Raw genomic sequence first — 26,382 nt, forward strand, 5'->3', positions numbered from 1 at the left:
TTTTAAAAGCGGGTTCGAGTACAAAAATGTGTTTTGAGGGTAACTCTTGGAGGCTGGGGAAGTAAGTGCGCCTCTCCGGGCCTGGCTTCCTCGTGTGTTTAATGGGGATATGAACCCCCACCCTCAAGCCCCTCCACGGGATAGTGTTGGTACAAGGTTGGGCAGAGCAACAGTCTATTCCCAGGTAGCGCCCGAGCCTGTCACCGAGAGTGGCCCAAGAGGGCTGCTCACTAAACAGAGAGCGCCGGACAACGGGATGCTAGGGCGCGCCGCCCCATCGCGCGGGGGGGGCTCCGCAAGGCCGGCGGGGCCGCCCCCACGCCGCCCGCCGCAGGGCAGGGCCGGGGTCGCGGGTCGGGGTCGGGGTGACCGCGGCGAGGCTCCTCCCCGCCGGCTGCCCGCCGCCGATCAGACGCTCCCTCGGGCCGCGCCCGGCCAACGCCCGGCCGGCGAGCCAGCTCCGGACATCCGCCTCCACCTTTCCGCGGGGCCTCGGGGCCTGCCCGGGCGGCGGGTCGGGGGCCGCGGCCTCCGGCCTCCAGCCTCCAGCCTCCAGCCCGCTGCCGCCGCCGCCGCCGCCGCCGCGCGCGCCGAGCGCACCTGACCCTGGCGGGCGGGGCGGCGGGCGGGGCGGGGCGGCAGGGCTGACGTGGCCCGCGGCATGGAGCGGGCGTGATTCATCAGCCGCCGCGCCGGGCCGGAGGGGGGCGAGCGCAGCGGCCGCCTAGGCGCCCGGGGCCGGGCAGTGGCGGCGGCGGCGTTCCTGGCCGGGCCTCGCGCGCGCTCCTCTCGCTGTCGGTGGCCGGGCCCCTACGAAGGTCAAGATGGAAGAGATCCTGAGGAAGCTGCAGAAGGAGGCGTCCGGGAGCAAGTACAAAGCCATCAAAGAGAGCTGCACCTGGGCCCTGGGTAAGCGCGGGGCGCGGGGCACCTGTCCGGCGGGTCGGCGCCCGCGCCCCTGCTCGCCGCCGCCGGAGGGCCGCGCGGGCTGGGGCTGAGCCGGCCCTGATGCGTGGGGTGGGGGGTGGGGGGGTGCTTCCGTGGAGCTTCGGTGATGGATGCATTTCGCGCGATTTGCGAGAGTTGCCTCAGTGATTAGATGTGGGATATGAGAATTTTGGTTCGGGCGTTAGCATCCATCCGCCTCCCCTCTGGTCTCTATCTTCTAGTAAACCTTAACGGGGAACGGCCGTCTTCCCCGCCAGGAGGCCCCCTTTTCCAGATCCCCAGCAAGGTGGATGATGGTCACCCATCTCCGAGTTAGGACCACCAGCCGGTGCGAATCCAGGGGCCCGATTCCAAGCGCCTGTGGGGGAAGAGGGAAGTTGAACCAGTAACCCCCGTCTGGAAACACTGGCGAATGTGACCAGCCAGGAATGGCTTATTTGATTTGATTTTCCAGATAGCGGCCGGCTTGTTGAGTATTGGCTTCCATGGTTATTGTACATGAAGAATTACGCACGGGTGGGATTGTGTTACGTCTGCAATTCTGTTGTGGTCTGCCCTTCAGACAGGTGGGATTTTAAATTTGTGAGCTATGCAAGCATTGAAATAAGTTCCAGGTAGCACATTTGGGTTTCCCATCAGACCCAGGGGGCAGAACTCCACCTCAGAGAAGACCAAAAGACATTCCAATTAAGCAGGAATTTGGGCAATCAAAATTTTGTTTCTGGTTGGGAATGCAGAGGGATCAGGAGCATGCCTTGGGTGATAGTGATGGGAAGAAGGAAAGGCCGAGGAGAAACCAAGGCAGCCCCGTGGGGCCCTGGCCTTGCCCAAGCCTGCATGTGATTCCTCGGTTGCCATTCAGTTACAAAATAAAATTACATCTCTTTCTCTCTTGACCAGAAAGCAGTCAGTGCTTGTTATGACACCGATGTGGTACAACCTGAAAAGAGATAAGTGCCATTAGCAGGTTTGCCTCTAGATGTAGAATCCGATGATGTTTTAGGCAACTCTGTTAACACTTAGAAGATCCGAATTCACATGTGTTGGGTGTGTGTGTACAAGTAATCATGGCAATATCATTTTTCTTTAACATCTGCCTATCATCACATTTTCTACCAGGAACTTTATCACGTAGGCAGAACTTGACCATTGTTTACTGTTACAGAAATATGGACCAAATATAAATGAGCAGCGAGGCTCTTAAAGCCACAGGACTATTTTTGCATTGCCATTGTCATTCAGCAGAGTGATTCAGAGCTAGATTCCCAAATGCCTCTAATGAAGGGTCACAGATGGCTGAGTAACATAATAAAGCAGGGCTTGACTGCGCTTTAAACATGCCATTCCTTGTGTTCGTTATTATTTTGCTGTAAGTTAAGCAGATTTAGATAACAGGGAAGAGAAGTGTAATGTAGTATTTTTAATGTTTAAATTTTGATACTCAACATCTTGTTAAGTTATACGGCAGTGTTGCTGAGTTTAAGTCCTTGAACCCACCTGGGAAGTAAGTAGACTATCTGAGTCGGGCCTGGAGTCCAGCCTGATTATAAGAGCGGATGTGATTCCTTTCCCAGTGACTGTTCTATAGGTACCAAGAGGAGACGACAGTACACGAGATAGTTAAGTAACAGGGCCTGGCATTCGTTGTACAGGTTGAAATGAATAAATCAGGAAACCATCAAAAGAGGAGGTCATGTGTGTGGGGTTAGGGGTTGAGTGGTGGGAATTGGTGTGAGCTGGTGGGCTTTTAAAGTAGATTTGAGTTGGGATGCCTGGGTGGCTCAGTCAGTTGAGCGGCTGACTTTCACTCAGGTCATGATCTCGCAGTTTGTGGGTTCTAAGCCCTGCATCAGGCTCTGTGCTGATAGCTCAGAGCCTGGAACCTGTTTCGGATTCTGTGTCTCCTTCTCTCTCTGCCCCTACCCTGCTCATGCTGAGGCTCTCTGTCTCTCAAAAATAAATAAAAATGTTAAAAAAAACTTTTGATTAAAAAAAGTAGATTTGACTTGAAAAATAGGTAAGCTGTGGATTCCTTCTTTTCTTCACTTATTTAGCAAACATTTATGAAGGCCTCCCCTGTATTGAGCAGTGGGGATATAAGGACGAGTAAAATGCTTCCTCCCTATAAGGAGTGTGTTAGAAGGGCATGTCGGAGGGAGAAGACAACATGAACAAAGGCTATATGGTTTCCTGTTCTCTTTCCCACTCCAGTCTATGTTCCACCAGTCCACCATTTTTTTTTTTTTTTTTTTTACTGTAAACACTTTCCCCTCTTCAACCTCCATAATTTCTGTCTAGATTAAAGGGTAAATTCCTTAGAACATGCTTCAGAATCCAACCCTGGCTGTTCTTTCTTACTGCTCCCCCTACCAAGGGTTCAATAAACTACAAACACTTCCTGGAACACGCTGTGCCCTGCACACTCCTCTGCCTTTACTCATGCTGAGAATTCCATTTCCAGACTCCTAAGGCCCACCTCACAGAGGAAGCATTTCCTGAGCTCTTCAGTTGAATCCGTTTCTCCTCTGTGTTTGGAGCCCTGCCCTCATGACTGTCTTAGAGCACCTGCTACTTTGGGTTATAGTTGGCTGTAGCTACTCGTCTAGGGCCAGGATAATTGAGAAATATCATAGTCAGGAGACCAAAAGCAAATGAAGAACAAAGGAAAACAAAACCCTAATTCAAGTTGATTTAAGCAAAACAATTTATTCACTGTATTGACTCACTATCCCTGGTGAGGCTAGCTGTGGGGGTGAGTTTGGTTCAGGAATTAGACGCTGTTCAAGGACCTTGTTCTGCTCTTTTTGGGGTGACTGACATGCTCTACGTGAGTCTCCATGGCTTTGGGCTTCTGAATGATCACATTTAGACCATCTCATGAGAAAGAAGCATTAGCACACTTGGACCATCTGAGGGGAGAGGGATCATCTCCCACTAAAGCCATCATGGGAGAGAAGAGTCATCTCCACACCTAGTCCGTCTCAAGAGAAAGGAGTTATCTCCCACTTGCACCATCATAGGGGAGAGGGGTCACCATGACATTTAGCCTGTCACAGGAGAGAGGAGTCATCTCCCACTGAAACCATCTCTAAAATAGGAGATAGGCCATGACCATACCTAAACCATCGCAGGAGAAAGAGGTCATCTCCCACTTGGCCCATCATCCAATTGTCTCAAGAGACTGGAGCTCTTCTAGCCACTCCTCCCAGTTTTGGGTTTCATTTGTTCTCTCTTGATCCTGAGGAGTCACGTGTGTACCCGAACCAGTCCTCTAGCTAAGGAATAGAATGGCCTAACTGGCCTAGGCCTAGGCTACAAGGCTTAATGAAACCTCTGAGTCAGAGAGGGATGGTTTCCTAAAAACAAAGGTAGCTTGCTGTTTCAGAAGACAAGGGAGTGGACGCTGGCCAGCCAAAACAACAAAGGTCGACAGTGTAGACAAGTGCTTCTTGAACATAGGGACTGTTGCTGACGTTTCTTTGTGGCTTCTGCCCCTGTAGGAGGAGAAGCAGATGTTCAATAAACAAAGTCCATTGGTCACTCGTTTGGGTCTTAAGTGATATTCATCTTTTTTTCTATTTATAAACTTATATATACTCATTTTAGGATATTGAAAAATGTTTGCACAGCATAAAGAAAAAGAACTAATATCACCTGTAATCTCAACACCCAAATCACATTTTGGAGTATTTCCCTCCTGCAAAGGGTTATACTGTATATGGTGGACTGTCATTTGTTTTTGCTTTTTAACTTTGGTTTTTTGGTTTTATTTTCTGCTTCGTCATTAACACTTATCTGAAAATCAGTTTTCTTTTTTTTTTATTTCTAACGATTTTTTTTTTAAAGTAATCTCTACACCCAGTGTGGGGCTTGAACTTAACAACCCCAAGATGAAGAGTCACATGCTCTACTGACTGGGTGAACCAGGTGCCCCCGAAAATCAGTGTTCTTAATGGGTGTGTAACTACAGATAAGGAATATAGGTATGTATCTTTCCTCTATTTTGAGCGAACGAGGTTATGTATTTTTCTCGTCAGGGAGACAAGGGTCTGACTAGGGAACAGACAAGAATCAGGGAAGGGGTCAGATTGTAGACCGAGGAGAGAATAGCATTCTCCTTCAAGAACTGGCAATCCCAGAGGCATGTGAGCCGGGAACGGCTGGATGGGATAAGATGTCAGAACATCAGAACTGGAAGGGCCTGTGTCTTCATTTTAGAAACTTTTAGTGTTTTACGTATGTCCGGACACTTGTGTAGAATGGATTTGGAAAATGGAGGAGGGGGGAAAGAAAAGTAGAGAGAGGCTGGGACGCCGGGTGGGGGAAGAAGAGTCCATTCACTGCCATCCTTCCCTCCACCTTCCCACCTGCTTTTGCTTCCAGCCACAGTTTCTGTTATATTCGCAGCCACGCCCTTCTTAAAAAGTCTCTGTAGTGATCGTGTCCACATCCCCACTTTCTACTTACCCTTCAGCTCACTGCCATCTGACTTCCTCCTTCATCATTCCACCAACGGAGGGTGAAGGCTAAGGTACACAGACCTCGGTCCAGCAGGGCGCTCTCAGCCCCACAGCACATACCCATGCCCGCCTGACCCTGGCCTCCAGGACCACCCCCTGCCAATTTTTATCACACCTGGGCGGCTCGGTCTCCTTTGCCAGCTCCAGCACTTCCCCCTAGCCGAAATGTTTGAGTTTCTCAGGAGTTATCCCTGAGCCCTCTTCTCTTACCTCCAACCCCACTGGAGTGGAACGCAGCCAGACCCAGGGCTCCCTGTTAGCAGTTGTAGGGCTGGGCACTATTGAACATCCTGAGTTGAACAGAAACCCCTCTCTCTGATGAGGGGAACTACACTGATTTGGTTGTTTAGTGTCAAACCCTCCTCTTGGGGAACGGCATCAAACTGTCCCGAGCACTGGCCCCTGCCCTGCTAACTGGAGGCTGTGCTGATGCGAGTGGTCTTGGATATGCTCCCTGCACATGCATCTCAGGGCTTCGCTTTCTTGTTATCACGTCTCATCCTAACGACTGACCTCAGTGCTTCCCATTCCTCTGTTGGCCTTGTTGGCGACAGCATAACCGACCCTGCTGATCCCATCTTTCGGTTTTGCGGATCCTCTTGCTTACGCCTACTGTTTGTCCCTTTGGCCACAACAGACCCAGATCCTATCATCACGTTTTGGACTGTTCGTACTCCTGAGTCTCAGGGATACATCTCGTGTCCATTTTTCCTTCTGATCTTTTAACAGGCTGGGGGAAAGGTTCCTCCTCCTCCAATGAACACGGTTCACGTTGACAGGGCTCGTCGACCCTAAGCAATGAAGAAAGGAGTCAACGCAGTTTGAGCTGAAAAACTGGGAACAAATTGGAGCTTGTGATATTGGGATTTCTAATAAGAAATATATATTTGGTCTTTGTCCTGGCCTCTGGCACGGAGCCCCTAAAATCCTTGAATTTCCTAGGTGAAGAGAACCAGAAGGTGGTTTGTGCCATGTTAGGGAAGTGACCTAAGAATGGGGGCCAGTTGCCAGGAGAACCTGCCCTGTGTTTAGAGACTTGGAATTTTTAATCCCACCCCAGACGTCCAGGGAAAGGAGAAGGGCTGGAGCTTGAGACTGGTCTCGGATGGCCAAGGATGTCATCATTCCTGGGTGATGAAGTCTCCATGGAAAGACCAAAAGAACACAGTGTGGAGAGCTCCTGGGTGGGTAAACACACGGAGGTTTGGGGAGAATGGGACCCTCGGAGAGCGTGGAAGCTCCACGCTTTTTCCCCACACCTTGACGTATGCATCTCTGCGTACCACATGTTTTCACTAGGCGGCTCTGTCTCCTTTGCCAGCTCCAGCTGGCCATTCCTGAGTTATGTCCTTTTATAATGAGCCAGGAATGTAGTGAGTGAAATGTTTCTCTGAGTTCTGTGAGCTATCCTAGCAAATTAACTGAACCCAAGGAGGGGGCCATTAGACCCTTCAACCTACAGCCGGTCAGTCAGAAGCCCAGGTGACAACCTGGATTTGGGATTAGTGTCTGAAGGGGGGGGGGGGGTGCAGTCCTGGAGGACTGAGCCCTTAACCTGTGGGATCTGATACTCTCTCCAGGTAGATAGCGTCAGAATTGAGTTAAATTGTAGGACACTCAGCTGGTGTGAGAGAATTGCTTGTTCATGTGGGGAAGCCTCCCCCCACATACATCAGAATTGGGTGCAGAATCGTTAGAGCTATTGAAATAGAACAGTTTTTAGGTTGGGGGGGGCGCCTGGGTGGCTCAGGCGGTTGAGCGCCCCACTCTGTCTCAGCTCAGGTCACGATCTTGCGGTTTCATGGGTTCGAGCCCCACATCAGGCTGTGCACTGACAGTGTGGAACCTGCTTGGGGTTCTCTCTCTCCCTCTCTCTGCCCCTCCCCTACTCATGCTGTCTTTGTCTCTCTCAAAATAAATAAATAAATAAATAAATAAATAAGCTTTAAAAAAAAAAGAACAGTTTTTAGAAAAAGAATCGTGTTTCATTTTCTCTACAATTGGAGGCAGAAGTAATGTATATAATCCACAACAATGGTAAAATATTGAACATCCAGCTTGAATTCATGAGATTTAAGAGTGAGCCTCCTTTCAGTATCCCTAGCTATAGGGCGATTTAAAAAAAGTTGAATATATCACGTCATAAGTGTGCGTGAGAATGAGATGTCGCATAAAATGCTTTGTCTCTCACAAGTATAAATTATTATTTAAGGGTATTGAAACAGTATTTTCAAGTAAATAGCTTTCCTTTCTATATTTACTATTTTTTTAAGTTTATTTATTTTGAGCGAGAGAGAACAAGAGAGAACAAGTTGGGGAAGGGCAGAGAGAGAGAGGGAGAGAGAGAATCCCAAGCAGGCTCCACACTGTCTGTGCAGAGCCCAGTGCGTGGCTGGAACTCAGGAACCACAAAATCATCACCTGAGCTAAAGTCAGATGCTTAACTGACTGAGCCACCCAAGTGCCCCATTGTGTTTTAATTGAAGTTTAGTCGACATACAATACTATGTTGATTTCAGGTGTACAACTTAGTGTTTTCACCATTGTATACATTACAAAATGTTCACATTTAAGTGTGGTTACCATGTCATCATGCAAAATTATTAAAATATTATTGGCAATATTCCCGATGCTGTACTTTTCATCCCTGCGACTTAGTTTGTAACTAGAAGTTTGAATCTCTTAATCCCCTTCGCCTATTTCACCTATCCCCCACACCCCTCCCCTCTGGTGAGCACTAGTTTGTTCTCTGTACATGTTCATGAGTGTATTTTTGGCTTTTGTTTATTTTGTTTTTTGGATTCCACATAGAAGTGAAATCATGTGGTATTTGTATTTGTCTGATTTATTTCACTTAGCATAACGCCCTCTAGGTCCATCAATGTCGTCACAGATGTCACATTCTTCTTTATGGCTGAGTAGTATTCCATTGTATATATTATACCACATCTTCTTTACCCATTCATTCATTGAGGGACACTTAGGTAGCTTTCATATCTTGGCTATTGTAAATAATGGTGCGATAAATGTAGGATGCATATATCTTTCCAAATTAGTGTTTTTGTTTTCTTTGAGTAAAGGAGCCCATAACAGTGGAATTAGTGAATTTTGAATGGTAGTTCTATTTTTAATTTTTTGGGAAACCTCCACACTGTTTTTCACAGTGTCTGTACCAATTTACATTTCCACCAACAGTGCACAAGGGTTCTCTTTTGTCACATCCTTGCCAACACTTATTTCTTTCCTTTCGGATTCTAGCCATTCTGACAGGTGTGAGTTAATATCTCACAGTGGTTTTGATTTGCATTTCCCTGATGATGAGTGACGTTGAGCATCTTTTCATGTGTCTGTTGGCCATCTGTATGTCTTCTCTGGAAAAATGCCTACTCAGATCCTCTGCCCATTTTTAAATTGGATTATTTGTGTATTTTCTGGTGTTGAGTTGTATGAATTCTTCACATATTTTGGATATTAACTCCTTATGAGATACATGATTTGCAAATATTTTGTCCCATTCAGTAGGTTGCCTTTTGTTTTTGTTGATGGTTTCCTTTGCTCTGCAAGAGCTTTTTAGTTTGATGTCATCCCAAGAGTTTGTTTTTACTTTTGTGTCCTTTGTCCTTTCTCTGCTTTTTATTACAAGAATACAGCATTTTAGCCAGTTAGCCAATAGGTTAAACTGGCGTTCTAGTTCAGGTTAAAAATTTAACTATTCATTTCGTATCTCTATAGGGAAATATATCCTAATTTTAAACTTCTTTAAGGGCGTCTTTGGAGCTATCAAGGGAGAAGGATTTTGAAGTATGGATAACTTGCATGCAGATAATTGAGAACTGACCAATTTATAATTATAGGATTTTCTAGGGGGAAAAAAAAACTAACCATGATATTTATTTGCAGATTCCCACTCTATACATATTTATTTTTAACTTTGTAAATTTCCTTCTGCAGAAACCCTGGGTGGTGTGGATACCATTGTCAAGATCCCCCCACACTTGCTGAGGTAAGGAGACCGGAGTTGTATAATATAGTGAAAGTAAGAATCTCCTACTGGGTTTCCCTGAAGGCCCAGATAATCTTACTGGCTTATAGCCTTTTACTTGTGGACCAATGGCTTTTTTACATCCATGAAATGGGATAGATCATGAGGTTAGCATGATGGGGACCTGATTGTGGTGATTTCTAGGCATCTGTGGAATGAGTGAAGTCAGTAATCTGAAAGAAACAGCTGAGGAAGTGAGATGAAAGGATAAAATTGGTCAAGGAGAAAAATGACTAAAACCTCAATAAGAATGTAGCCAGTGGACAAAGTCTTTGCCCGTAGATCGGGAAATGGCACCCCCACTGGGGAGAAGCAGCCCTACACCCTGTGGGGTGGATCTAACTCCCACCAGCCCCTTGGCTGAACACTATCTCACAAACTCTGGCCACCTACAACAGCCCTGAGATGGTGAGTCTATTTTCCCCACCTTCCGGACAATTCCCCATCATCCTTCATCAATGAGAGAAATGCCCTCTGTGGGAGATTTGGAAAGAACAAATAAGAAAGTTGCCCATAATTACACCACCTAAAGGTAGCCGCTAAAAACAGTTTAATAGATTTTCTTAACAGACTTTTTCCTACATATACATATTTTTATAAGTTAATATGAAATTTTAATTATGTTTGTTTCCTGCTTGTTTCTTCAGCCCATGTCATATGAAGAACATTTTCTAATGTCAATATATGTTCTTCAAATTAAAATATTGTATATTCTTCCATTATATGGCTGCTCTAACATTTATTTAATAAGTTTCTTTTAAGTTTACTTATTTATTTTGGGAGAGTGAGAGAGAGTGCACAAGTGGGGGGAGGGGCAGAAAGAGAGGGAAAGCGAGAATCCCAAGCAGGCTCTGTGCTGTCAGCGCAGAGCCCGATGTGGGGCTTGATCTCATGAACCGTGAGATCATGACCTGAGCCAAAATCAAAAGTCGGATGCTTAACCAACTGAGCCACCCAGGCACCCTGGTAATTTTCTTAGTATTAGATCTTTGGATGGTTTCCAGATGTTTTGGGACATTATTAAAAACATTGAACTTACAGTCTTTTGTTGAGTATAGTCCTAAACTGTCAGGACATAATGACTTATTAGGCGTTTTCTATCTCTGCAAGTAGAATGAGCAAGAATTATGATTCTGTGTTTAAAAATTTATTGCGTCTCCTATAGCATCTGCTGCAAGCTGATATATTGTAAGGAAATTCATGTGTTTATCAAACCACATGTACTTTTGTGTGCATATAGCTAAATGGACAGAATGGCTGCCAGCATCGCTCTTGTCCAGGGGGGCTGGGGGCGGTGTTTCAGCTGGGGTACCCATGCACATAGGAGAACATGAAGACTCTCCTAGAGATACGAAGGCATAGGTAGTTTAAGGGAGATGATTTCCTGGTCCTCATTATCTATAGGTGCCCTTTCCAAAAACTGATTTTGCCACATCTCCTTTTCTAGCCTACCTATTATAGTCCCTCTTCTTCCCCTTGAGCAAGGAAAGCATCGCCGTTACCCATCCCATTCTGAATCTTACCGCGGTATGTTCTGTGGGGGTGCAGAAATGTCTTCCCCCAACAAAGGACTATGAAAATACTAGTGTTTGTGTTGGTAAAAGGGATGACTGTAATGACCAGACCACACATCTTTTTGCAGGTTAGTTTTTACTTCTTGGCTTTCAGCAACATTGAAGGAAGACCTCTTCTAGTTATAATAGACAAAAAAAAGATGTTTTGATGCCAAGTCTCCTTCATTCTTATGTAACTAAGTTTTCTTACTGCTTACATCTGTAAGAGTGAAAAAGTCTAGAAATGATGTTAAATCCCACCTTATTCTAGCAATAAGGGATACTCATCCATAGATATATGAAGTAATTGAAGATAAAAATAAACAAGGCCTACCTATCTGTTTCTTTAGGAATGCATTTCTGATAAAATTATACTTTTCATGTTAACTACATTAACATTCTTATATATAATCATTAATACTGTTTGTATCAGTTAGGTGCATTCATAATGGTACCTCAAGCCAGAAGAAAAGTAAACACTTTTAAGCCTCATGAGCACAGGAGACTTTTAAAAAATCACTTTGTATACATTTTATACACAGAAATATAGTAGGGAGATTAATAAAAAAAGCTCTCAAGAATTGAAACATATTGGGGCGCTTAAGTAGCTTGGGTGGCTGAGCATCTGGCTTTTGATTTTGGCTCAGGTCATGATCATAGGGTTCATGGGATCAAGCCCTGCATTGGGCTCTGCTCTGACAGTGCAGAGCCTGCTTGGATTCTCTCTCTCTCTCTCTCTCTCTCTCTCTCTCTCTCTCTGCCCCTGCCCCATTCATGTACAGTGCCTCTCAGAATAAATAACCATTAAAAACATAATTAAAACATATAATATTGAGAGAAAATTGAGTTGGGGAAGCAGAATGGAAATACAAGTTCAAGGAGAAAAGAGAACAATGTAGCATCTTTTACTCTGAAGAGTTCACTCATAGGAGTGCCTCAGTGGCTCAGTGGGTTAAGCATGTGACTTCAGCTTAGGTCGTGATCTCAAGGTTTATGAGTTTGAGCCCCGCAGCAGGCTCCATCCTGACAGCTCAGAGCCTGGAGGCTGCTTCGGATTCTGCGTCTCCCTCTTTCTCTGCTCCTCCCCAGCTCGTGTTCTGTCTCTCTCATAAATAAACATTTAAAAAAAAATTTTTTTAAGTTTGCTCATATACTTTTTTGATGGATGAAGCTGGTTTTCAAATTGGTGTGGTATTTTGATTTCATTAATACATTTAAATAAGCGATATGTTTTAACTAAAAACTGTTATAATTCCAATATGCCAGAATTATAGCCTTTTCAAGTAATTAGAATTATGACGAAGAAATGTAAACGTCAATTTAAAATATGTGCAAACCAGAACTTTACATTTTTCTTAGTGGCTATTGGAGCCAGAAAGGCTCTAAAAGCTATTTCCAAATCCAGAGAGTGGTTGAACCTGACAGCTGAGCTTTCTGTGGTTCTGGGTCTGCGATAAAAGTTCTGCCTATTAGTGTTAGGCCTAAGAACATAACAGTGATACCAGAAGAGGCTCCTAGCCTACTGCTTAAGAATGTTCATCAAAAGACAACTGGTCTTTCCCAACTCTTGGTGTGTGTGTTGGGGTGGGGGGCAGATGAGTTAGAGAAAGTGCAGTATTAATGGAAACATGGTTGGTCTCCATTCAGCCATGTCATTTAACTTTACTTTCACCCATGGCCTCAAGATTTACCCAGAGCCAGCTTGCCAGCTTGTATAACCTGTAGAAGGGGGTCACCAAACTGGTGGCAGGGATGGTGGACCAGGAACTGTGGGTGAATTCTATCTGTATCTATCTATCTATCTATCTATCTATCTATCTATCTATAATGTGTTTTCGTGCTTTCACCGTTGTTAGCAGATAATTCGGAGTGTTTATCCTAATGATAAAGAGCTGGTGATGCCATCCTTGTGTGCAAAGGAATGTGTTTGTATTCCAGGCGTGCAGTGAGGTCTATCAACCATTTTTGTACAGAGAATTAAACCATATAAATGAGACGAAGCAGATGTGAGCCTTGCACTCAAAGGTTTTACAGTCAGAGGGAGGAGAATAAAGAAATACCTAGCTGGAAAACACTGTTTTTGTGGTAGTGACTGTAAATTTATATATATATATATATATATATATATATATATATATATATATATATGGAGGTTTTTATATATATAAGGAGGTTTCAGTCTGACTATGATTCACAATAGTTGGGAGGTTTTTAAGGCCTCTTTCAGGGTATAGGAATAAGCCATAGTTAGGACAAAAAAGAGCCATTGAATCAATATTTGTCTGATTTCCTATTTCCCTTTATCATAAGGGGAAGCGATATAGTGAGATATGCTGTAATGGGCTTTTCTTCTTTTGTTGTGAAATCAGTCTTCCTTTGATTCTTTGATTCCACTGCCAGGAATTTTTAAACCGAGAGTACTTACTCTGTCCAGTTATTTAAGAGGGCATCTTTCTATTATTTGAGTACCTGCTCAAAAAAAAAATCTAGTGACTAAATATTTGTGCATAAGAATTTGGATACGTTGATTATTTGTCTTCAATTATGTTTTAAATCTTTTTCTTCAATTATATTTCTATTTAGTATATGGTAAAGAAAGCAGATTCGTTAACGATGTCTTGTATTCTCCTGATTTTATATTTCAGATTCAGTTTCCATTTCTGATAATCACTTAGAAGCGTTTATTTGCAGGTATTTTGTTGTTTTGGAAAGGGCAATAGGGAATAATTCAAATCTCAAGGACTTTTGCTGTGCTGTTTTTCTTAAGTTTTCTTTTGCCACTGATGGATTGCTTTTTATGATAAATATATTAACATCGTGATAAATCATTGCTAATATTGCTTCGCTCAGTTGCGTATATTAGGAATGATAGCTCCGATCAGAAGAAGACTGAAACCTCGAGAGACCTATGGTCATATTACTTCTGTTTTACCATTGATTGCTCTGAGGACTTCTTGTACAAACCACAGTAGTCCAAAGTGGACTACTGTCACGTGAATGATTTTAGTCACAGTGCCCTATTCAGTCATGTGTAGGGCATTGTCGGGGGGAAGCCCCACCATAAAACATTGTAGGTGAAGCTGAGGAGTGATCAGAGGCATTGCCTGTTTCCCCCTCAAGCTCCTTCATTGAGCCACTGTCCACTCTCCTGGTTTATAAAGTTAGCAGCTATAGCAACAGGGATAGGCATTCATGCAGCGTGCCGGTGAGATTCAACGTCAGGGATGGAGGAAGCTCCAGGGTGACCTTTCCCGAGTTTGTTAGTAGACAGTTATGTGAGAATCATTCTACCTTCTTGCCCTAAGTCTTGATTTTGAACTTGGGAGTGGAACTTTAAGAAGTCCTTATCTTCCGCCATGAGGAGCCTGTACCCTCACTGTCTTTGCTCCTCGTTTGCTTCTTCTTAAACTTCAGGCCTTCCGTGTCTTCACAGGGTCGAAAACCTATGAATTCGTGGGCCATCACAGTGTCCCTATACTCAGGAAGGAGGTCATCAAGTAGCTCAGGCTCTTCCTTTGATTGGGGTTTCCACTTCTAGGTCCTACTTGTCTGATATGCAGAAGGCAACTTTCGGTGCTTCCTAATTGGGATAGACTTGGTGAACTATCTGTGACCAAGTCAAGTCACCACTAATAGTCCTTGACTTCATTGTTGTTAGCCACTGGTTTTTCAACCAAGTGATAAATTAGCCTGGGAAGCTACTGATCAAGAAATATTAGTAGCCAATAACACAAAACGTTTTCTGGTCTCTGACACTTTTCTACTTTATCTTCTCACCCCCTAAACCTCCTTGCTTTTTCCCTGTGGTTTGGGAATCGAGCGATATAACCAAAATAGCCTGGTCATTTATGGATTCTTCAGGGCTACTGTGGTTTTTGTTATGAATATTCAGGTGTGATGTCTGTGTTTTGTGAAGCTGTCACCAGCCTTGCCTGGCAGGGAGCCCCTGGCTTAAGCCTACCTGGAGTTACCACAACTTCTGGAATGTTGAGCTTCTTGCAAGTTGATTCATCAGCCACCCCCCTCTCCATACCCCGCTGTCCTTGCCGTGGCTTGGTTAAGATGATACCTGCTTCTGTCTGATCTTTTTTTTCTCAGAAATATTGAAGAGTTTATATTATATCCAACCCTAATTGTGAAAAAGAAAAGGGTTCTTCTGTGGACCTTTCAGTACCATTGTTGTATGCAGTCACTGCCTCTTCCAGATCATTCTTTTTTTTTTTTAATGTTTATTTATTTTGAGAGAGAGGGAGAGTGTATGCATGCATGCATGCATACGTGCACATATGAGTGGGGGAGGGGCAGAAAGAGGCAGGGGGAGAGAGAATCCCAAGCAGGCCCCACACACAGTGTGGAGCCTGACCCAGGGCTCGATCTCACAAACCATGAGATCGTGACCTGAGCCAAAATCCGTAGTCGGACGCTTAGCTCACTGAACCACCCAGGCGCCCACCAGATCATTCTTGACCTGCTGGCACATTCCTAAAAAATGTTCTTCCCTGTCTCATGGAGTTTTGCGGTGTTCTTCTGCTTCTGAGTTTTGGTTGGGTGTGGTCAGTCTCACCCAGAGACTGGGCCAGAATGGCTTGCCTGCTGTCTTTTCTAGTGGATTTGGAACTCCAAATTCTGGTGGCTGTGGATCTGGACATCTTCACATAACTCTACATAAATCCGTAAGGAGGATGCTTTTCACTCCATGCCGAGGCCCAGACACGTTAGGCCACTACAAGTCTGATGTCTTGGTTGAGCTGCCTGGGTCTCTGACAAACTACTCTGCCTCCCCTGTCAGATTTCCAAGAGGTTCACTGCCCCATGACCAGGAGCAGGTGAGGTGAGTGAGGCTAAGTCATGGGAGTACAGGGCCAGATCCTGTCTTTAAAATTTGGCATTTCGTTTGCCATGGAATTTTGGCATTCATTTCGAGTTTTTAAAATGTGGCTTTAAAGCACCTCACACCAATCAGAATGGTTAAAAAAAAAGAAAACAACACAAGAAACAACAAGTGTTGGTGAGGATATGGAGAAAAAGAAAAAAAGAATACACACACACACACACACACACACACACACAATGGAATATTACTCAGCCATAAAAAAGAATGAAATCTTGCCATTTGCTACAACATGGATGAATCTAGAAGGTATAATGATAAGCAAAATAAGAGAAAGTCAAAAAGGCTTTCATTCATATGTGGAATTTAAGAACTAAAACAAGTGAGAAGAGACCAACAAAAAACCAGACTCATAACTATAGAGGACAAACTGATAGCTCTAAGAGGGGAGGTGAGTGGGGGGATGGGTGAAAGAGTACACTTATGATGAGCACTAAGTAATTTAGAGAATTGTTGAATCACTATATTGTACTTCTGAAACTAATGTAACACTGTGTGCTTGTTATACTGGAATTTTAAAAAGGAAAAAATGTGGCATTAAAATATTATTGATCTTGCTGATTGAGTTTTTTAATGCTCCCTAAAATTTTGTGCCCGAGGCCGGTGCCTCACCCACCTCACCCAAGTTCCAGCCCTGCACTCTTAGAAAGTTCTCATGGCTGCTGGGGCCATCCACATTCAAATCAAGCTTTATTCTGTCTCGTCTAGATTCCACAGACTGTTTCTTCTGTCCTGCTTTGGGCGGAGCCTTGGCAACATGTACTATCAGGAAAAACTGCTCTTTCCTGGGATGAAGGGTGTGCTGAGTAAGACCCCACTTCCAGGATACCCTCTCCCACGTGTACTAATGTTTTACTGAAGGCATTTCCCAGCACCTGTTCCTCCTCCTTCCTGGGCCCATCTCAGAAGCTGAAATAAAGCTTGCTTGTTACAAATCTTTCTTCTGCATGCCAAAGCTTAGACTAAAGCAGTAGATCTGAGGTGTTTCGTTAGCGATCCCAAACTCCCTTTATATGGGGCACTAAAACACGAGGGGGGCATTTTCTGACCTGCCCTTTTCATCAAGATTGTCCACTGAGTGTCTCATAACACACAGCCTTTCTCACTTCATCCTCCTACTTCTCCTTGAAGGCTGAGCTGTGTTTGCTAGAAGTGATCTTTCTCTGTGCCCTCGCTATACATAAATCTCTCATGGCGCTTAGCCATTGTATCGGCAGTTGTCTAGGGGTTCTGTTCTGAGACCCTATCCTCAAGGAGTTCATATATGTAAAGTATTCATCTTTTCATCCCCTAGTTCGGTGCCCTGTAAATGCTTGTAGGATGAAACTGCTTCTCCACACTGCCGTACATATCCCAGGGGACCTGTACCCTCCTCTCCGGAGTCTGAGGAAACAGTATTTGAAAGAATCCATACCAGAATGGAATCTCAACTTTGGCGATAGAACTTCTCAGATCTCATTGGCTGACGGGGGGAGGGGGTTGGTCCCAGAGAGTAGAACCAGAAGCCTAGCACCCAATCCATTGACCTCTCTCGTCAACCAAAGCCCCAACTAGCCTGACGTGTATTAGATCAGGGGTTGGGAGTTGGTTAATGTGCTGGGCCAAAGGACATTGACTCTCCAAGGGTTTCAGCTCTCATTGGCCCACGTGGAAGAGGGAAGCTGCCTGCCCTGCCACACTCCCAACATGAATTTGACTGTGGAGTATTCCTGTTGTAAAGAACTAAAGAACCTTCACCCCCATCCTGTTCTAATCCAGGATTTGCCCCTTCTCTTAGCCCAGGTTATTTACAACAGGACTGGTACCGATGAGATAAAACGGTCCAGGGAACCCTCAGCCTGTCTTGTTAAAAGGCAGCCAATGGCAATGAACCTCTTGTTGGCATTTCTTAGTGCCCCTTTGACTACAATCCCAGACATTACCCCGGCCATGGCCCGGCTGCCTTTTGCTTACCTTCTCTGTGATTTTTCACATCCAATCTCTGCCTAATTACTTTTCTCCTGCCAGTTGTTGTTCCCAGAAAGACTCTAACAGCCCTTCTTCCCATTTGCCCTTGTCTGTGTCCCCCACACCTCTCCTGTCCCCACCCAGGCTGAGCCTCTGCCCAGCCTTCTGCTTCATTTTGCCTGCCTGGTCCACATCCTTTTCTCAACTCAGATGTTGGCACATTCCTCCCTATCTTGATGGGGGGCCCCATCAAGGATCTTTCCTGCAGGATGGGAGCACATTCATCAGCATTTATGCTTTGAGAGAACCATCCATAATAGCTTTCCATGCCTCGTATGGTTTCATTTTAATTGCCTTTCTGCTGCTTTGATCTATTTTAGTGTTTTAGTTCTGTTTTGAACCCTGGAGCCACTTCTACAGGATGTGCAAAATTTATGTTTGTTTTCTAATTGAAGAAGTCACCGTATCCACATCAACTGGGAAAGACTGTGATTTAAAATGGATGAGGACCGCAAATACCTCAATAGTGGTTTTTGGCAGGCAGTTTCAATCTCATCGTTGTTTCTGCCTTTCTTGTGTCTGGGAGAAGTGTTGGTCTCCCCTTGCTATCCTATGGTCAAGAGAAGGAAGCAAAGGATGTTCTTGTAGAATTCCCAGGTCCTGTGTTCAGCTTGTGCTAACTGAATGGAGGCTGTGGCCTAAGTGCAGGACAGGTGCTGCTTATCAGGCTTCCAGGCTATTCCAGGTGAATCGCAAACATTTGTGCTTCTCACGGGTTTAAGCTCATCTTGAGGGCTCCTCTCTTTTCGGGCTTCTGCCTTTCTTCCCCAGTACAGCTGACTTCCCTTGGCAAAGGCATGCAAATGCAAGTAAATTTTGGCTCTGTTGATATTTTGCTGGTTGTGCAATAGGAAAACAATTTTTTTTTAAAAAGAAGAGGTTTAAGACAGTTTGGTTAATCTAAGCCTGGCTCATTTTCAAGTTGTAGAGAATTCTTTATGTCAGCAAGTCATGAAAGGAAGGAAGGAGACTCTGTCAACCTTGCTGGAGGTGGATAGGGACCATTTAAGGGAACAAGGACTTGCCCTGGAGCTGACCTGGTGTTCCAGCTTCCTGAGAGCAGGCTTGCCCGAAACAGGTGAGCAGAATGACATTTCCCTGTTGGCCACAAATATTGGCAAAAGGAACGGGGCATGTGGAGAAGCCTTTAGCAGCGGGGATGCTGAAATCCTTGTTAGAAATCAAGGTGCCCCAAAGATCTGATTTCTCTCTTTCCTTCCCCTGCTGCTATGGGAGTCAAAGAGTATTCCTGTCACCTTTAACAACAAATGGCATAAGTAACAATACTACACTATTTCCTCACTTACAAAAACCTTCTTCTGTGTGTTATCTGCCAGCCCGTAGGCCAGTCCTAATGGTTTTGTGTTCTATTCCCTTTGATAAGGAGGACCTACAATTAGCTCTCCATTATAAAGCTTCTCCTTGTTAATAGCCCCTGCGCTAAAAGCCCCTGTAAATGATGCAGTCAATTAAAGAAGTGGATAACCCACCCAAAGTAGGATGTAGGGGATCTTGGGCTTGGCTGATATTTTGGAATGTGAACCAGATACTATTAATGCCTGAAAATAGCCATGGCCACTCATCACTCCTTTATGCCAGTTGATGTTTTTATTTTATAGCCCTTGGTTCTAAAGGGAAGTGTTGCAAGGAAACATAAAAGTCCATTTTGAGAAAAATATAACCATCTAATCACAAATTTTCTTAAGCCTCTCTCTCTCTCTTTCTTTTTTTTTTTTTTTTTTTTTTTGAATGGTGTGAAGGTAGGCTTTTTATTCTGTTTGGTTTTTATAATTAAACTGTGCCTTATAGGCGATTTAGGTCCAAATTTCCTGCTTTGTTTCAAAGTATGCCGCTGAGAAATTGTTTCTATTGATGGGTTATAACAGTGGATTCCAAGAGATGGGCAGGGACTGGAGGTTATTGATTCGGTGGTGGAAATGGTTCAGTGAGTTGTTTGTATCTCTCCTTTTCACCCCGCAGGACTTTTTTTCTACTGGGGAAAGCACGGCGCAAAAACTAAAATCATATTTAGTCTCTTGGGACACCTTCCTTTGTTGAATATTTTATATTTTTTCTCTTTTTGTTTTACTGCACATTTAGGTGTGCAGCTGAACTGTTGATAAATCTGTACGACTATGTAATGACACAACAATACCCAGGTGTATCTTTTTCAAGTTAAGTCCAATAAATTTGACTCTGGAGCTCTCCCTTTACCTGTTTGATAGGCCAGGACTCTGTCAATGCGATGCCTCTTGGCATGCTTACCAGGCTTTGTATTTTCTCAACTAATTTCGGGACACTTGAGAACACAGGTTAACATTTTGAAAACCTTCACTGTGTGACAGGGCCTCTCCTCAGTGCTATGCATCCTGATCTCTATCCTGACGGCGCTTTTGTGAGGGAGGCAAGGGAGATGCTGAGGTTTTGGAGAGACCAGCCAAACTCCTCAAGCTGGCCTGGGGCAGAATCGGGACTGTGCTGGACTCCAGAGCTTACTGACTTAAACTCTGGCGGGGTATTCCCTCTACCATTACTGACTTATCACAGAGGTTTATTTTTTCTTATTTGTAACTTACATGAAAAGCTGAGATATAGAATATTAAATTTCATGCAGTAAATGACTTGATGAAGCACCATCGTTGGAAAGAGCTCTTGGGAAATCTGTATTTAGCCGCTGCTCACTCACGAGAGCAAGGTACTAATGTAGGAACACGGATAAGATCGCCTTGTGCTGAAACAACTTTAAATGCAATCTACAAGGAGTCAGGGCTTTTAAAAGAGGGCGTGTCATACATACAGGCTGAGGGAAGAAGCAGGAATTATTAGAGCCATTGAGATTAGTGTGTGGACAGGACTTTGCCAGGAAATGACCTAAATTGACTTTCCCTCCTTGTGAGGCAGAAGGAGACCTTAAGATCAAAGACTCAGGTCTGGAATTGATGTGAGTACCCACCGGGGAAGCCTGAGTCATTACGTAATTAGCTAACCCTTACCTCTCGGAGCTTCTGCTCACTTGACTGAGGAAACTGCTAAGCAGCAGCTCAGGTGGTCTCTTTAGGGAGGGTTATGCCGCGCGAGCCTGCAGAATTACCGAGAGGAGATTCAGTGCAGGACTGATTTTTACCGAGTTAGGCCTAAACTGAAGAAACGCATCCAGCATAGATCACATGCAGGTGGGAGCAGACCTGGACTAACTTTTCATTTAATAAAGTCCAGAGAGAACTATTGTATTTTAAAGTTGGGGGTGTTTTGGCCTCTGAACCTGTAACTTCCCCGTTGCTTGCTTTCTTTTGTAAGCCCCATTTTGTTTTTCTATATTTGCCAGCTGGGAGAAAAATCTTTCAAAGACAAAAGGGCTTTTGTATGTTTATTTCAGAGTGTTGGCAGAAAAAAAGCCAGGAAACTGTGTCCAGCTGTGGTTGGTGGGGAGGGGCCTGGACACAGAGGCCACCTGGGTTGACCTGGGGAGGGCTGCTGTGTCTGCCCTCTGGGATCTTAACTCCACTTCTGAAATGAAGCTGGCTGTGGAAGACAAGGCCAGTAACCTGACATTTGCTGCAAGCGGGGAGGAGAGCACTCGTGTGTTTCAGACGTCGCAAAACGTATAGTTGTAATTTTAAAGTCAAGAGGATATTTGATTAAGAAAGAGAACCATTGTTGGTTTAAGGTGTGTGCACCCAAGCACCCAGTACAGGGGACACCTTTATAAATATTTGCTCGTGAGATTACTTGCAGCATTCGGTCTTGAATGCCAGCATCTCTAGTCGAGGCGTCTGGAGCTGTGATCAACAGTAGGAGGACAGTGTGAGGGGGTCTCGGCTGTGGTGGAAGAGGCAGTGGCAGGCAGGGACAGGCATCCCTGGGCCACATCCTGTGTACTGGGAATAGGACACTGTCTCCCCTCTAAGAGCGCACCATTTGAGGAGAAAGGAAACGGAAACGGTAATGGTGATACACTAGGTCCTGGCTCCAAGTCCCAGTTCTCCCACATATGACTGTCGGGACCCTGAACTAGTCATTTTGCCTGTCAGCTTCCACAAACGAAGATAGACACTGCAAGGCGTCCGGGTGCCTCTGTTTCCCCAGTGTGATTATTGACTGACCAGTAGATGCAGAGAAAAACCGATCTAGAGAGACCCTAGTGGGACCACAGAGAATGACTCTGTCTCCCCAAAGAAGGGCTCAGCATGCTTGCTGGCCGCCTCCCGTCCAGGAGAAGAGCCTCTGATTTACCTCCTCCTTCCTTTCATCTGCTGAGCGTTTGAGCAGGAGAGGAGCCGCTAGCCCACAGGGCTTTGGCTCAGGTCCCCCCCGTGTGACAGGCATATATATTTTTTTCCCAGCTTTATTGAGATATATAAGCGACATAACCCTGTGTAAGTTTAAGGCAGACAGCATGATGATTTGATATATGTTTCCCTTGTAAAGTGATTGCCACAGTAAGGTTAGTGAACGTCCGTCACCTCCCATAGCTACCATTTTGCATGGGTGTGGGAGGAAACTTTAAAGTAAGATCCCACGGTGTTTGTCTTTCTCTGACTTATTTCACTTAGCATAATGTCCTCAAGCCTCCTCCATGTTGCTGTAAAGGGCACGATTTCCTTCTTTCTTTTTTATGCCTGAGTAATGTCCCCCATCGTGTGTGTGCACTCACGCCACACTTTCCCTATCCATTCAGCGGTCACGTTAATGGAGCAGTACTCAGACTGTTCGGTCTTAAAGCCCTTTACACTTCTAAAAGTTATTGAGGATCCCAAGGCGCTTTGTAGGGAAATCTTTGTATTATATCTATCAATATTTACCACATTATAAGTTAAAACAGAAACTTAAAAAATATTAATTCACGGGCACCTGGGTGGCTCAGCTGGTTAAGCGTCCAACTTCAGCTGGGGTCATGATCTCACAGTTCGTGAGTTCGAGCCCCGCATCTGGCTCGGTGCTGGAAGCTTGGAGCCTGGAGCCTGCTTCGGATTCTGTGTCCCCCTCTCTCTCTGCCCCTCCCCCACTTGCACACCGTCTCTGTCTCTCTCAAAAAATAAACATTAAAAAAAATTTTTTTAAATATTCATTAAAAGTAACAAGCCTATTGTAGGTTAATATGAATGACATTTTTATGAAAAGTAACTAAGAAAAATTTAGTGAGATGACTTTTATATTTTTTTTTTTGCAAATCTTTCGTATCTGGCTTCATAAAAGGAAAACAGCTGGAATCTCGGCTCTGCTTCTGCATTCCATCTGCTCCAATACGTAGCTTTGGTTGAAGGCGATAAGGAAATTCCTGCCTCATACAGATAAGCAGTTTAAAATGGGAGAGGAATCTGAATTGCCTTTTCAGATAATTGTGGGTATTCTTTTTTGATAAAGTCCCCCCTATACTCCTGAGAGATTGAGAATGGAAAAACTTTTGACTTCGTGGACCCTCTGAAAGGGTCTCAGGCGTCTAGGTTACCCTTTGAGAACCACGTCTTCCCCATTTTAGATGTCAGCATCCTGAATCCTTCATTCATAAGAGTCTCCAGCTCTCCCTCTTACCTGAGAACGGGAACTCCTCCTAGCCCTGCCTTCGCCAGGCTTGTCCTTGGGCTCCAAGCTTTAGGCCTGCGCAGCAATCCTGTTATTACGCTTTGTAGAGAGATAGATGGCCCTCTGTTGTGTCTCATGCACCTGTAGAACTGTCACCTGGGTCACCTGTCATCCCGCAGAGCTATGAAATTGCCCTGTCATAGCCCTGCAAATAATACTCCTTACTGGGGTCTTAGGAAGATTACATAAGATTTTAAATAAGATGGTCCTTTGCAGAACGTACATCAAATCATGAGTGTATTATCACTCTGATAAAATAGAAAATAGGCGTATGGTGTTTTGGCAGTTTGCAGCATGATTCAAGTTTTTTCGGTTTATTTTTGTTTCCCCCACCCCCCCAGTTAGTGCTGAGTTTCAAAGTGTGATTTTTAGATAGCAGAACAGGTTCCAGGAACAAAGGAGCCGATAAGAATCTGAATTTAAGTAGTGTTATTTCTGATTCCTAAGAATACAGGGAGGACTGATCGGTCCTTGGGAACTAGAAGCAAATCAGCTCGAGCAGGCTCGATCTGCACAACTTCCCTGTGGCAGTTTAAAGTGTTGGTTAAAATAAATTCCAGCATCTGAAATAAGGAAACTGGCATCTAATGCCACTCTGTCTTCCTCTTCCATTTTTGCTTATAGACTCAAGAAGGTTAGGGGCGCCTGGGTGGCGCAGTCGGTTAAGCGTCCGACTTCAGCCAGGTCACGATCTCGCGGTCCGTGAGTTCGAGCCCCGCATCGGGCTCTGGGCTGATGGCTCAGAGCCTGGAGCCTGTTTCCGATTCTGTGTCTCCCTCTCTCTCTGCCCCTCCCCCGTTCATGCTCTGTCTCTCTCTGTCCCAAAAATAAATAAACGTTGAAAAAAAAAAAATTAAAAAAAAAAAAAAGAAGGTTCTTTGACCTGGCTTCTCTTGGGCCAGTCCAGGATGAGGGTGGCTGTTGATGGGGGCAGGGGAAGCAAACCCCAGTAGCACCACACCACACACCTGCCTAAAGGTAATAGTTTGGTTTTGAACCAGAAGACGTGCAGGGGGTTTCCTAGTTTAGGAGAAAATTGTCAGCATTTGTAGAGTCTCTGGGCCTTCCGTCCTTTTCCCCTGGAACAGAGACCTTTGGTTGCTTTCCCAACATCCCACCACCTCCGACCGCCAACAGGACCTGAGTGGGTAACAGGATCTGCTTTTATTGTCTGCCTCAGAGGAGGCTGCCCTATCACAGGCGCGACGTTCCCACTTGGCCAACGGGTGTGCCCTGCGTCAGATGGATCCGCATGGAATGGGAGAGGGATGCTCTCTCAGACTTGTGAGAGTGAAGTTCTTTCTTCCCTGACACTTACCACATTTAAATGGTGCTTGGAGTGGCCATAGCTGTGGTAAAGCAGACACTTAAGAGGGTGGGCCAGGAGGAGGTTCTTTCCATCAAAGAACCTGGGTTCTTGGCTGTGTCATCAGAGCACCGAATCACCTAAAATTGGGGCCAACCTGCCTCCATGTACAAGCCACTTAGCCACCCTCAAACCTGTATTTGAACCTCTGACTATCCTGTCTCCATGTGTAAGCTACTCAGGGAGTTGATTTCCTGTCACTTGCAGCTGAAAGCATTCTCCCTGATAGACCCACGTTAAAAGAAACCACGTGACCCTCAGGGACCGAGAGGGGAGGGGGGCTAGGTGAATTTGGCAGCCTAGAAGTTCTCTCGCTGGAATCCTTTTCCTATTGTCTGGCCGCATTTTGACCATTCTGTTGACCTGTTTATTTCTTCTGCAGGAGAAGGGTAAGGAAATTCTACATTAAGTATTTGGTAACTCCCGTGAAATAGTCAGGGAAGACCGCTGAGATGTCTGTGGCATTTACAAGGTGTGAGGGCCTAGACGTGGGGCTTTGTCACCTTCTCTCACACAGTATGCACACTGGTGCATATTGTAGCCTTCTTCTGCCCCAGATAACTGGTTTCCTTATGTGCTTGCCGGTAGCTAGATTCTAAACTCTGTCACCCTTATACCCAGGCACATGGTGTAATGTGCCTCCCCACAGTATTGAAGGTAACCAATTATGAAGCATCGATCTTTGCCAGGAATTGTGCTAATGAGTTATATGTTATCTTATTTAATCGTACAGTAAGTACAATTGGTACTCATATGACCTAAATTTTAATGAGAAAACTGAGGCTGGAGTGATAAGATCATTTGCCTAAAGTCACACGGCTAATACAGGACAGACGGAGGTTCAAACACAAGTTTGAGGGTGCCTGGGTGGCTCAGGCATTAAGCATCTGGCTTCGGCTCAGGTCATGAGTGCACGGTTTGTGAGCTCGTGCCCCGCGTCAGGTAAAAACCCGAGCCCTGCTTCTCTCTCCCTTTCCCCCTTGTGGGATTCTCTCTCTCTGCCCCTCGCTCCCTTGTGCCCCCCTGCCATCAAAGTAAAATAAAGTAAAATAATAAAATAAAATAGACAAAAAATAAGTATGGGTCTGACTTGAAAGTTGTTCTTTTAACTAATATAATCTATGCCTTTAACGGATATTTGCCAAATACCCGTCACTTAGATATGTTAAAATAGGAATTATTGTTGTCCCTGTCTATTCCTTCATTTCCCCTTTCACCTTCGGGAAATGTATTGGGACAGAAGGAAATATTACCTGAATATTGGCTTTTCTCTAGAAATAGCCGTTGGTAGTATATGAGTTATGAATGCCTTCGGCTGTAAGGAATAGAAAGCCTAACTGTGGCTTAAACAAGATGGGGCCTAGGTTCCTCACGTCTGGGAACCTACTGGCCCTCATTAATTGTGGCTTTTTGTACCACCGATGGCTCTTGCAGCTGTAGTCGTCACACCCCCCATCCAAGACGGAAGGCAG

General features: G+C 44.9%; 1 protein-coding gene across 4 annotated transcripts in view; it reads left to right on the forward strand.

Annotated features, from left to right (window-relative positions):
* The first annotated feature begins 672 nt into the window (after nt 1-672).
* Nucleotides 673-26,382, forward strand: part of ARFGEF3 (ARFGEF family member 3) — a 188,144-nt gene continuing 162,434 nt past the window's right edge. For all 4 annotated transcript variants that reach the window (XM_047859292.1, XM_047859295.1, XM_047859293.1 and 1 more), the window contains exons 1-2: nt 673-909; nt 9,420-9,471. In XM_047859292.1, coding sequence (XP_047715248.1) covers nt 825-909; nt 9,420-9,471 — 137 coding nt within the window. In that variant the 5' untranslated portion in view covers nt 673-824. The remainder of the gene's footprint in view (nt 910-9,419; nt 9,472-26,382) is intronic.

Source organism: Prionailurus viverrinus, chromosome B2 (genome assembly GCF_022837055.1).
Source record: "Prionailurus viverrinus isolate Anna chromosome B2, UM_Priviv_1.0, whole genome shotgun sequence".
NCBI classification, from domain to species: domain Eukaryota; kingdom Metazoa; phylum Chordata; class Mammalia; order Carnivora; family Felidae; genus Prionailurus; species Prionailurus viverrinus.